Source organism: Mobula birostris, chromosome 6, assembly GCF_030028105.1.
Source record: "Mobula birostris isolate sMobBir1 chromosome 6, sMobBir1.hap1, whole genome shotgun sequence".
Taxonomy (NCBI): domain Eukaryota; kingdom Metazoa; phylum Chordata; class Chondrichthyes; order Myliobatiformes; family Myliobatidae; genus Mobula; species Mobula birostris.
In genome coordinates this window covers 161,325,841-161,339,630 of record NC_092375.1, presented here as the reverse complement: position 1 = coordinate 161,339,630, position 13,790 = coordinate 161,325,841, and the positions used below count along the sequence as shown (strand labels likewise).

General features: G+C 38.5%; 1 protein-coding gene across 3 annotated transcripts in view; it reads right to left on the bottom strand.

Moving 5' to 3' along the window:
* The window catches only part of nckap1 (NCK-associated protein 1), a 154,274-nt gene that overhangs the window by 135,084 nt on the left and 5,400 nt on the right, over positions 1-13,790 (bottom strand). For all 3 annotated transcript variants that reach the window (XM_072261729.1, XM_072261731.1, XM_072261730.1), the window contains exon 2: positions 1,310-1,420. In XM_072261729.1, the coding sequence (XP_072117830.1) occupies positions 1,310-1,420 (111 nt within the window). The remainder of the gene's footprint in view (positions 1-1,309; positions 1,421-13,790) is intronic.

Genomic DNA, 13,790 nt, shown 5'->3' with positions numbered 1-13,790 from the left:
AACAAAACTTAAATTTTTAAACTTTTGTCAGGTAAAAATCAGAATCAGTCAAATTGCAACAGTTTGGCCACTGGTGTATTTAGTTCTGTTCAAATGTTTGTATTTCCTCGGGTCACTGAGACCAAAGAGTAACTCCACAATGAATAAATACAAGAAAATTAATTTTCTCAGTTAGCTAGTATATGGAAATATAACCTCTTCACTATTAGATAGAGAATCTCAGTTGTTATCAAAATTATATTTTTCTAACCACAGCAAATCAGCTGACAGGTAAACACTGAAAAATTAACAGAGCAAACATACAAAAAGCACAGTTTTAACATTTTACTGCCTTTTAAGTAAAATTTAATCTTGTGCATGCTCCTTGAAGAAAATAAAATTTCAATCCATATTTTGAAGGATTTATAATCCATATACACAAAATTTATATTTTGGGGCTAGAAATTGACAAGGCATCTAGTTTACTGTACTTCACTGTATCTTTCGATGTACTTCACTGTATGTTTCGATCTACACATGATAAATAAATTCAGATCTTTACAGTGCTATACATAGAAGTTCAATTCATGCAATGGAATACAAAATGCTCCAGCGATTTTACAGCAAGAATATATCTTAAATATTTCTCAAATCACCAACAGAAATAAAAACAATATCATGAATGATCCCACCCACCCTGCTTATAGACTGTTTGTACCAGCTCCATCAGGGAGGAAGCTACGTAGGCATTCTCTCTAGGGCCACCAGACTCAAAAACAATTGCTTTCTCCAAACAGTAATACTGATCAACCCTAACCCACCCTACCACCACTATTTTATCATTTCCTGTCAGATTCACCTTATGTACAGATACTCCTGTGCCTAGCGTCGCTTGATGAACAGACAATCAATTTATACAAGCTATCTTATGTGTTTACTGCATCTTTTAAAATGGTGTTTTATCTTATTGTGTTTCTTTTTGTGCTGCATCAGGCTCACAGTAACATTCTGCTCTCCTTTACACTTGTCCATTGCAAATGACATTAAGCAATCTTGAACTTGTAAGGCTAATTTGGAAAACGTTTCAGAAGGTACACTCTATGGTGCTGCACATACGGCAGCAACTTAAACATTTAACTACTCCATGTGCACATCCAAAAAGATGCTGCCAGTTTCATATTACAAAGGGTGGATATTATGATTCACTAATGTTGAAATCACAAAAGCCTGTGGATTAGTCAGAAAACAAAATCCACTTCTCTTTAGTTTGTATGACAATGCAAATTAGACATCAGGCATTGTACACAAGTTCTTGAAAGTTCATACTTACACTGTTGTTGCGAGTATCAACAACCGGAAACTTTTTGACGATGTATTTGACAGCAGATTCCAAGTTTTTGTCAATTAAATATGATGGCTTTGCCTTTGGATCTCCACAAGCCTGCAACAAACAAATGATATTAGGATCATAGAATATCTTACACGAATAATTACAATCAAACTATTCAGTGAAATTAAGAAATTTCAATACATCTTAGTGAAGAGGTGATAGAATGAGGCAAGTGCAAGTGATCACCACAACTGAAGAATGCAATGGGTGATAGAGAATAAGGAATGTGCTACAGAATATTATAGAAAGCAGCTGTATAGCACTGAGTGAAATGGTTCACTCCCAAAAGAAAGGAGCATTTTGTTTTAAATCTAATGATATAGGAATAAAAACAAGTTATTCAAAACTAACAGACTGCAGATTTCCAACTTTATAAATAGCAATGGTGATGCTGTTATGCTTATCAATAATAAATCACACCTAACCACTTAATGGAGAAAACATCTGAACACTAAGATTCCGCATTTGCTGTATAATTAGTCAAGGAAAATTTATTTAATTAATCAAGATCAGCAAGAATTTAGATTGTTTATTATCTGAGCCTTGTGCTGTGACTATAATTATATGAATGGTTCTAGTCATTGATTTCTCAAGCTCATCCATTGGCCTATAAATTGTGGAGAGAAAAGACATGGGTGATGAGATTGGTCTGATAGCAGAGGGAAGGTGAAAAGCTTTGCAAACCTTCCAAACTTGTCCTTGCTGTGGAAGCATTGTAACAGAAAAAGAGAACACATGTAAAAATACAAGTTTCCAACATGTGACATGCCTCTACACAAAGTAAGGAATAATACTTTAAATGCCTACATGAAAGGAAAAATGCATATAATTCAAGACAAAGTATTAGCTAAAGATCAGATTATTTTCTGACATGAAATCAGGGAAAAACTCAAAGTACTCATGCTTCCATTTCAACTGAAGAAGGTCAAATTTATACTAACACCATACATTAATAATATTACTGGTAAGGTTGAACCCACATTTCCAGACATCACATGCAAAACCACTTCAAAGAAGGCATGCAGGACAGCTGAGAAATTAGGCAAAAATTGTTTAGAGTTAAAGACAATGTACATGCAATTAAAGACAATTTAGACAAAATAATTTAAAGAAAATGTTAAAATAATTTTCAATCTAGATGTTAAACATTATTTAGTATAGATTTACACTAAAACAATGAACACAGACCCTGCCCAAAGCCGAGTTTTCAAAGCAATTTTACCACTACAATTTTAGCATGTGCATTTCACTTAAAGTTAAGTCAAAACAACTTAGAATGGCATTTGGTTTCAAGCTTTTAAATCGGGTTACTGGTGTTGTATTTACTATAGCAACAAAATGTCGATCTAATTTTTCTTTTATACTTGATTTAAGAGGGACACAAAAACAGCACTGCTAAAGGATTGTGTACAAAAAAAAATTGCAACAAGAGTGTAAAATTGCTTTCATCTGTGTCCGTTTTCAGTACCCTGCATCCACAAAGAATCAGAAACTGGCATTTTTTCTTTCATAGTTATATCAGACACTGCACTACAATGCAGCAAATGGTGAACTGCAACTATGGTTGGAGGCGGGGGTAAGGGTGAAAGAGGGGTGGTGATTTATATTAAGGGCTTCCAGACTGTACCAAGGGCAGCAGTATCTTTATCATCAGCTTAACTAAAAGGTGAAAAGAATAAACTGAAGTTTTAAATTTGATAACAAATTTGGAGAATAGAAACCAAAATTGTGGCTGCCTACTTTAATTGATAATCCTTTCCCTAATTTAAATCTTAAACCTAAACAACAAAACAAATTGGCGTTTTACAAAGCTGAATGATATGCAAGTAGATATGATAAAGTACTTCTAATCTGATTGAGTTGCAAAGAAGATGACTGAATCATTAGTTTCCAGTGGATTTGTTATCACCACCTAGCAAATTCACTGCCATGTTGCCCAGAACCAAATGAAAATGAGCCCCAATAATGCTTGAACAATTTACAAATTGTCTATGGTAATGAGGACAGACTGACAACTAAAATTACTGTGCAGGGAAAATATATAAAACTAGCAAATTAACCTAAACACTAAATGTGTCAGCTTAAACTTGGTTAATATAAATCGCAAATGTCTGACCTCACTTTTACAGGACAGCATGTTAAATGAGTATGTAAGTGTTTGCAAAAGTTGTCCACGATAAAAAAAACAAATAACAAATGTCAACTCAGTAATGGCTATTCTACTAACTTTTGTAATTTGTGTAATGACAAGTATATAGGCAAGGCATTGTTAATATAATCCAAATGGCACAGCTTTCTGAATGCTGGGGTTATACAGTGAACAGCCAACATACCTACATTCATCTGCTGACTCACTGTATGAAAATTTACACACTCATGAGGTTAACCATGTTTTCAGGGAATTCAACAAGCACCACTTGTTCTTCCTGAGCCCAGGCCCTGTGCTGTTCAGTGAATTCTGCTTGCTATAAATAAATTTATTTGGACATCTTGGGCTGGCATGTAGTAAAATATCACTGATCAGTGTGCAGGCTAGGTGTGCAAATGGAGATATGGCTGGGGACGGTAACACTGGAATCAGGAACATGAGCTGGGTCTGCAATCCATGCTGCAAGAATAGGTGGTTATACTGAGAACCCTCCAGATTATGCTTCAATGATAACCACTCAGTACCAGCTGCTGTGAATAGTGAGAAAACTCCAAAGCCAGTAAAGGCGGTAATAAATCAAATGCAAGCCATTGCTTGTTTTGACAAGTTGAAGCACAGAAGACAAAACTTACATAGAAATTGTTATATCCATGGAGGGTTGACCATAGCATGTCATTGTAACCTATTATCAGCACCAGAGGCTTCTGCTATTCTGCTAATTATACATGGCACTAATCATAACCCAAGATTCATTCATATCCGAGTTATGTCCATTCTATGACATTTAAAATGAGTTAGAATTACCTAACAGATCAAAGAGTGATGTGAAAATAAACCAGATATTTCAGTTATTTTATTAAAAATTCTCAGATTTGAAATTTATAGAAATGGTGAAAGTTCAGGCTATTTAAAACAAACCAGCAAAAGTAAGCCAAATGCTCAAATTGTACTTAAAATTCACACATTATTCATAACACGCGTGAACAGTACACCTAATGACAAACAAATTAAAACAATGTTCAGAAAGTTGCTTCATTCAAGTCTAAATCAGATACTTCGAGACCACTTCTGACTGAAACCTAGTTTCAAAGTCTGAAAATCTATCCATAATTAGTAAAATATAGTGTTAAAGGATTACAACAGGAATTCTGCAGATGCTGGAAATTCAAGCAACACACAAAGTTGCTGGTGAACGCAGCAGGCCAAGCAGCATCTGTAGGAAGAGGTGCAGTCCACGTTTCAGGCCGAGACCCTTCGTCAGGGTCCTGACGAAGGGTCTCGGCCTGAAACGTGGACTGCACCTCTTCCTACAGATGCTGCTTGGCCTGCTGCGTTCACCAGCAACTTTGATGTGTGTTGGTGTTAAAGGATTATTGCTTTTAAAAATTCAATACATAGCATATTTGCTTCCCCCCCTACACACACAAAAAGTAACTTATTAGATGAATACTGTATATAATCTTCAGGATTTACCACTTAAATTCAATTATTCAAAATACTTACACGCAGTTACTAAGTCATAAAGTCACTTTAAACTGTCACATTGATTCAAGGTAGTCAATATATGTGGTTCAATACATGCATTCAAGGAGAATTTTAACATCCATCTCATTTAATCTTTGTAATAAAATCATTACCCACGAAAGGCTTGAACTATACCCAATTACAAGCCCAAAGCTTCTTGGGGGGTGGGGGTGGGGTGGTTGGAGCAAAAAAAATATTTTTGATTCAAATATTCTGAAACAATTCTACATAACAACTAGAAAAATCAAATAAACCCTGGCAGTTGATATATTAACTTCAGCTGTAAATTAAGGCTTTACTACTTTGATCTTTGCATCTAGCATCTAGCATCTGTAACCATTATATTTCTATGGGGTTCAAAATAGCAAATATTAAACATCTAACTCAACATTTAATTGCGAGAAAAAAAACAAGCAGGGACCTGCATTTCAAATTTTAATAAGATAAAAGTACTGGTTTTAAGAGTCCACTATTGTGTTCACTTACAACAGCTGTTCTAATTCTAATAATGCACCATTAACACTTGATGCTACTGCTATAGTTAACATTCAAGAACAGACACCAATTTGGAGTTTATTGCTTAATAAGGCATGTTCTTTAACTTCTACATAAACATGAGTGAACCATTTAGCATTAAGACAGCTGAATTCCAGTGATGTCCTTTGTTGCTTAATACTATAAAGAAAAATTAAATTGTGCCAGTCTCTTTCTTCAAAATATCTCAAGTATCATAATAGTACAGATTTCATCTCAATGATGGAATCATTTTTGCTGAAACTCATGAACGTCTTTGTAAAATGAGAATTCTCCAGTATTATTGACATTTTTAATTATACTTTATTCTGAGTCACTTCTTTATAATGTCCTACTCAAAAATAACCCGTGTCCAAAAAGGAAAACTGCACAGAACCTGGAACAAGTTAGCTTTCCATTTGGCATATCTCACAACCAATCAAAGGACACTCCTTAAACAATTTAGCAGGGTGAATAATAATTAGAAAAGGAAGCACTCCCTGAAATTCTCTCTTCCTGTTACACAAGAAAAAACGATCTTTTGGGAAAGCTCCAATTAGAATTAGCATTCATGATTAGGGGCCACCTTTCAAACAAAAAACTGCTTAGGTTGTGCGTTGCATGCAAGATTGCATTATTCAATTATATAGTGCCAAATCACACCTTCCCATATATTGTGGGTATTGAACCAAATGGAAAATAGCAACCAAAATCCACGTGTTCATTTATGCCACACATCCCACAATGAATCAGGTATTATAGGTTCGAAGGATGGAATTCACAGACATCCCTCTTGAAGTCTGGGTTAGCAATGCACAGCAATGTCAGGAGCAAGTTAAAGGACACTAATGTCAATATCCTGATAATAGCTATATTTGGTTACATATCCATTTTCCTGCGGAAATCATTCAATGAAACCACATGGCGTAGAAGATCCAAGATCATATGGCTATTTGAAAGGTCCTTTCTCCTTCATTCCATGTGATACTCTGCGAGATGGTACTGGCGTATGGTTTGTTGCAAATTGCTTCCTGCAGATCCATTCATTACTCCTAGTATAATCATTCTGTTATAGCTCTGCTTTCAATGCTACAATTCCAAGCAAACTTATTACCAAACTTTGGGTCCTGCGAGTCAGCATCTCCCCTTTGCAAATGAATTTTTGATTTCCTGACAAAAAAGACCACAAATTAGTAAAAACAGGCAGCAACGTGACTGCTAATTATTCCAAATACTGGTGTTCCACAAAGTTGTATCCTCAGCTCGCTACTCTTATGATCTTACAACTTGTTTACCTGCATTATTCTTCCTCTGTAGCTTCTATACTTTATTCTGCATTGTTATTGTTTTACTTTGTCCTACCTCAATGCACTGTAATGATCTGATCTGTATGAACAGTATGCAAGACAAGCTTTGCACTGTATCTCAGTACATGAGACAATAATAAACTAAGTCTATTCCCCAGCCCTGCCTACACCATCACCACTTCCCGATTTACATGCAATCGTGCTGGAGGTGATACAGCCATACATTGAGGCACTTAGCAAATTATACATATTTCACCTTCTCTTCACTGCTACCAATACCCAGCGCCTGAGTGGTGACTTTGCTCATTGTTGACTGATGCCTCTTGGCGGATGAAACAATTCTGAACGAATCTGCCTTTGTTTCAAGGGATTTATATATACCAGTGTTTCAAGATGTACTAATTAACATTTCCACTGTAACGGTGTACCGCAATAAGCAGAAGACACAGAGCAGGGAAAGGCCTGGAGGTAGCAAAATCAGGAGAAAGTATAGGAGGACAATTGCTAGAGAATGCCTCTCAACATAGATCACACTCATTCAGAAATAACTCTGCTACTCAAACTCAAAGAACAATGTGAAAGACAGTGCATTTAGAAATTCTCACTGTTAGCTTACACCAGCTTCAGGTAAAACTGCAAACTCAAGTAGTCAGGAATGACAGTAGTAACTATATCTGTCAATTTCTGATCACCATGCCAGAGGTATTCACAACAGTTTTTTGTCCACTTCATATTGCTCTCTAATCAAACAGTGTTGATGATATTCCATTCGCACTTCCCAGAAAGCACCAGGCTGAGCAAACACACAGCTTCTCAATGATTGCAGCATTGCCCGCAGTGCAGAAAGCCAATGTCCAGGCTCTGTCTTTAACTCAGCAGCACTAGATTACAAGAAGCTAATTCCATTCCCTGAAAATCCACCAGTTCATTATCAAAGACAAGGGACATGTCTGCAATCCAGGCCAGAGTTAATATGCATTTATTTTGAAGCAATCCTCTTATTTGCATAAAGCATTTCAAAATATCAAAGAACAGCTATCAATGATAAGGGCTACTTTCTTACAACTCATGACTAATGAGCAATCCACAAATGCACAACATATCTATCATAGTTATGCTGCTATACTAAATTCAATTAAAGATAGGATTAGCTTAAATATTTCCCCTGCGGGACTGTTTTGAAAGAATATTGTAATGCTCAAAACCATGCAAAGGACTTGCGCTGACTTCAACATTTGGTGACCATTTTGGTAAATAATTGATCAAGAGGGATTAACCCAGACAATGGTTTTCTGACCCAGCTGAGATACCAGCAATTGCTCCAACCTCAATTCGACATTCATCCTTCTTTTTGTTGTTGCCCATATCACTTATACAATAAAAAATAAAAGCTAAGACAAAACTAACATTTCAATGCAGTTTCATGAATCAAAACAGACCATAGAGAAGTATCAGCTCATGTAATGAAAACCCAATGTCTCAAGTGCACAATCTATCTATATACTATTAAAACTCTCATGCTCCGTCTGTCTCTTTGTGCCCTCCAATTAGCGCAAACAGTACATTACAGCGGCACTTTTTTCGGCTAAATCGAATTAAAATGTGCTAACTTACAGAATGCAGGCAAAGTTCAGGGTTATATATTCGTATAAAATTGCCCATTCACCAAAAATCAACAGGATGGCTTTCACCCGCAAGCCGATTGGCCATCATGGAAATCGGGACACGACAGCCCGACGCATGTGCACGGCCAGCCTCAGCAGCGACACCTACCAAAGCAAAAGGGCAGGGCAGCTTTATTTCGAGGGGTCACATTCTGCTAATCACCATCATGTGCAGGACTGGGACAGATCTAACTGCCACCCATCAATAAGAGATAATTAAATCTTATTTAACGACGTACTTCGAGACACCCATAAAACCCCTTGCTGCAGTCAAAGGACAGCAGTGACTATATCATGTCCATTTAGGAGAGCGCCAACCACATCAAGAATAATCAGCATCCTTTGGTGGTACTGTTTCGTATTTTCTATCCGGCAATAAGGTAAAAAAAAAGATCAGCCTGATTATGCCACATGGAAAGGGAAGGGGGACATTATGGTCAAGAGATGACGCCAAACATCATCGGTAAGCGGCAAGAAGAGGAAGAGAACAAGAATCGGATGAGGTCAGGGCCGCACAACTCCAGGATCAAAGAGTCAGGACAAAAAAAGATGAGAGAAGAACAGACAAAGGAGGAGAGGCATAGAGACAAACAACAAACAGCAGCAGAAGAGATGAAGAGACAGGGGATGAAAGGACTGCACATCTCCAGAATGACAACGAGAGGCACAAGGGTGGCAAATAAACCAGAAATGATGCCATCAAAAGTGTCCTTCGTTAAACAAAGAGGAGCTATATTTGCTTTGCTACGTGTTGTTCTTCTTTAATAAACTGAGGTTTTCTACCTCAGTTTCCAAAGCAAAGCGATACCAAAAGCATTCAGGAAACTTTAATGTTCATCTGGTCACATCAGATTGCACTACCCTTCTCTCAAAGGGTGCCCCAACGGGTCACCCCGTTGCCTATTAGAAAATAAAAGTCAGACAACAGCATTATGGGCCAGAGGATTATGTATTAAATGGAAAGCTAATACAATACATAGTAGAAAATGTACAGTGGCTTCAGTGGACAATCTTCAACAGTCCTGGAACTGAGGAGACCAGCAACAGGCCATTCTACTTTCCACAGGCAAGAGCAGTCTATGGTAGCAAATTGAAAAGCGACAGACAAAATACCAATGGAGAGCAAATGGCCAAATCATGAATCTTTCACTGGAAAGCAAGTTTGTGCTCTAGAGACAACTTACTTCACTGCAGAAATCCTCATGCTCAGTTGGGATAACATACTGCCGATTGGCCGAGGTATACTGCAGCGTGACAGCAGTTTAAACATGATATCCTAGATCCTGGGCAGCTTATACAAGGTACAGCAATACAAGGTATCAAGATCTTATGTTGACTATGATGGAGTTCACTGTGTAAAATGGAATGATAAACACTGGGTGCTAACAGTCAATTATAGACCACTGGGGAACAAGCTCCAAGGGTGGTACATTGAAAAATGTCCGATGTTCATGACGCACTGAGATAGTGCATTTGAATATGTATATGTGGACTTTGACCATGTGCAAAGTCATTACAAATACCATTACTTATTAAGGTTTTTGAGCCTTTTCCTCCATCCATCATCTTGAGAGCACATGCTAATTCAACTACCTGGATAAAGGATCCTGCTTCTCCACTTCCTCTTGCAACAAAGCACTGGAAATTTTTGGAATTAGATCTCCAACACATCATGTCATTCGTTAAAGTGACTCTAGATCAAAAAAGCTTCAAAGGATCTAACAATATCTGCAACACCCACAATGTTGCTGCCCTTTAAGAGATCAACACTGATTTGGGTGAGCTAATTTTTGGTTTAGTGCCCATAAAATTGGCCCTCAAGTTTAGCATGATTATACCAGCAATTGTAAAGGTTAGCAGGAACACAAATCATGAGCCACTTTAATATTTAAAGAGGAGGAGGAAAAACAAAATCAGCATTTATCAAATTGCTTGATTGCCAGAAAAACAAAATATGAATAAGTAATCCAAAACTACGTTTGTAGAAAACGATACTCACAAAAGAACGCAGCCCACTGAAGCTCTTGGAAAAATCCACATAAATATACCATATGAAACATACAATAAATGCAAATCAAACAAAACGGTTCAGCACAGTGCACGAGATGCTTGCAAAAAAAGCATGCGGTCAGGAAGACACAAAAGTAGAATGCACACCACTGAGGATGATCTTATGGCACATGTGAAAAATGACAACCAAGCACTGTTTGTGAAAGAGACAGGATATACTAAAACAACAATTTGAAGATAAAAGGCAGACAGCAGCATTATGAGCCCGAGGGCATGGGATTGCATTACAGATGACCACAGACAGGACAGATATCTTTGTGTCTGCACAATTACTAAAGACTTAAAGTGTGAAAGACTTGCAGTACAGTTTGTTATAATTAGTAGAAGCATAAGTAGTATCTTCCATTTTAACATGAAAATATATTGAATCATTTCTCCAAGTATGTATTGCCGTTTTAAAACATGCTCAATTTTGAGCTGAACGGTTTGGAAAATAAGGATGAGAATTGTGATCAGCCAATATATGAAGCAGAATGCTTTTATGTTTGAAATAAACATAAACAGACATTGTTTATATATTGAAAAACAACCCTGGAAACATTGCTATATTAATATGTAATTCAGGCTACAGATATCCATCTCTTCCTCAGCTTTTTCCTAATGCTTATTCCTTTCTGTATCACCTCCTGGTTCCACAGTTTCAATGGACACTTTCCTGACTTTTCACCAAATACATTCAAAGCTTGGCTTTCTGCCCTATACCGAATTAACCTTGCACTCAACTTCAGTCTGACCACTGCACAAGATCAGAAAAAGCTGCAGAAGGTTGCAATCTCAGCTTTCCCATCATTGAGGGCATTTTCAAACATTGTCGCCTCAAAATGGTAGCATCCATCGTTATGGAAGAACTATCACTAACTCCCACAGCCCCCAATGATCCTGTGATTTCAGTCTCCAAGCCGACGTGCAAGCAGCCTTCAGTAGGGTGAACCCACAAAAAGCATCCAGCCCAGATGGGGTCCCAAGCCAAGTACTAAAGACCTATGCTGATCAACTGGCCGGAGTGTTCACTGAGATCTTTAATCCCTCACTTCAGCAGTCCAAGGTACCCACCTACTTCAAGCAGGCTTCAATTGTATTGGTGCCCAAGAAAAGCCTAGTGACCTGCCACTATGACTATTGTCCAGTGTAGCACTTACATCCACAGTGATGACATGTTTTGAGAGGTTGGTGCTGAAACATATCAACTTCTGCCTGAGAAGTGACTTGCATCCACTCCAATTTACTTATAAGAAAAACAGGCCCACAGGAGATGCCATCTCATTGGAACTTCACTCAATCCTGGAACATCTGGACACCAAAGAGGCATACATCAGAATGCTCTTTATCAACTACAACTCAGCATTCAATACTATCATCCTCTCAAAACGAATCAATAAGCTCAATGCCTCCTTGTGCAATTGGACCTTAGATTTTCTCACTTGCAGACCCCAGTTAGCCTAGGTTAGCAACATCTCCTCTACAATCACCATCAGCACAGCTGCACCACAAGTCCGTGAGCATTGTCCCTGACTCTACTCCCCTTACACCTATGACTTGAGGCTAAGCACAGCTCCAAAGCCATATTCAAGTTTGCTGACAACACCACTGTTGTAGACAGAATCAAAGGTGGTGATGAATCAGCACACATAGGAAGGAGATTGAAAATCTGGCTGAGTGGTGCCCCAACAAAAATCTCTTACTCAATGTCAGCAAGACCAAGGAGCTGATTAGTGGGTTCAGGAAGAGGAACCGCATGTCCATAAGACAGTCCTCATCAGGGGATCAGAGGTGGAGAGGGTTAGCAACTTTAAATTCCTCAGTGCGATCAATTCAAAAGACCTGTCCTGGTCCAGCACACAAGTGCAATTACAAAGAAAGCACAGCAGTGACTCGACTTCCTTAAGATTGAGCAAAAATTCGGCATGACATCTAAAACTTTGTCAAACTTCTATAGATGTGTGATGGAGAGTATATTAACTGGTATGGAAACCTTGACCAGAGAAACCTGCAAAAAGTAGTTGATATAGCCCAGTCCATCACGGGTAAAGCCCTCTCCACCACTGAACACAGAGCGTTGACTCAGGAAAGCAGCATCTATCATCAGGGATCCCCACCAGGTCATGCTGCCATCAGAGAGCCTCAGGACTCACACCAGCAGTTTCAGGGACAGTTATTACTCCTCAATCATCGGGCTCTTGAACCAAAGGGATAACTTCACCTGCCTCATCATTCAAATTTTCACACAACCCGTGGACTTACTTTCAAGGACTCTTTATCTCATGCTCTTGATAGTTATTATTAATATTTCTTTCTTTTTGTATTTACACTCGTTTTTTTTGCACAGAGTTTGAATACCCATGCTGGTGCGGTCTTTCATTTATTCTGTTATGGATATGAAACACCCCAGTTTCCTTGGCTGTGCAAGTCTAGGGAGGGCAACTTCCAGCTCCGCCAAACATTAGAGATTGAGGCACACCGGATCATAGTCATACTTTATTGATCCCGGGGGAAATTGGTTTTTGTTACAGTTGCACCATAAATAATAAATAGTAATAGAACCATAAATAGTTAAATAGTAATATGTAAATTATGCCAGTAAATTATGAAATAAATCCAGGACCAGCCTATCGGCTCAGGATGTCTGACCCTCCAAGGGAGGAGTTGTAAAGTTTGATGGCCACAGGCAGGAATGACTTCCTATGACGCTCTGTGCTGCATCTTGGAGGAATGAGTCTCTGGCTGAATGTACTCCTGTGCCCACCCAGTACATTATGTAGTGGATGGAAGACATTGACCAAGATGGCATGCAACTTAGACAGCATCCTCTTTTCAGACACCACCGTGAGAGTCCAGTTCCATCCCCACAACATCACTGGCCTTAGGAATGAGTTTGTTGATTCTGTTGGTGTCTGCTACCCTCAGCCTGCTGCCCCAGCACACAACAGCAAACATGATAGCACTGGCCACCACAGACTCGTAGAACATCCTCAGCATCGTCCAGCAGATGTTAAAGGACCTCAGTCTCCTCAGGAAAAAGAGACGGCTCTGACCCTTCTTGTAGACAGCCTCAGTGTTCTTAGACCAGTCCAGTTTATTGTCAATTCATATCCCCAGGTATTTGTAATCCTCCACCATGTCCACACTGACCCCCTCGATGGAAACAGGGGTCACCGGTACCTTAGCTCTCCTCAGATCTACCACCAGCTCCTTAG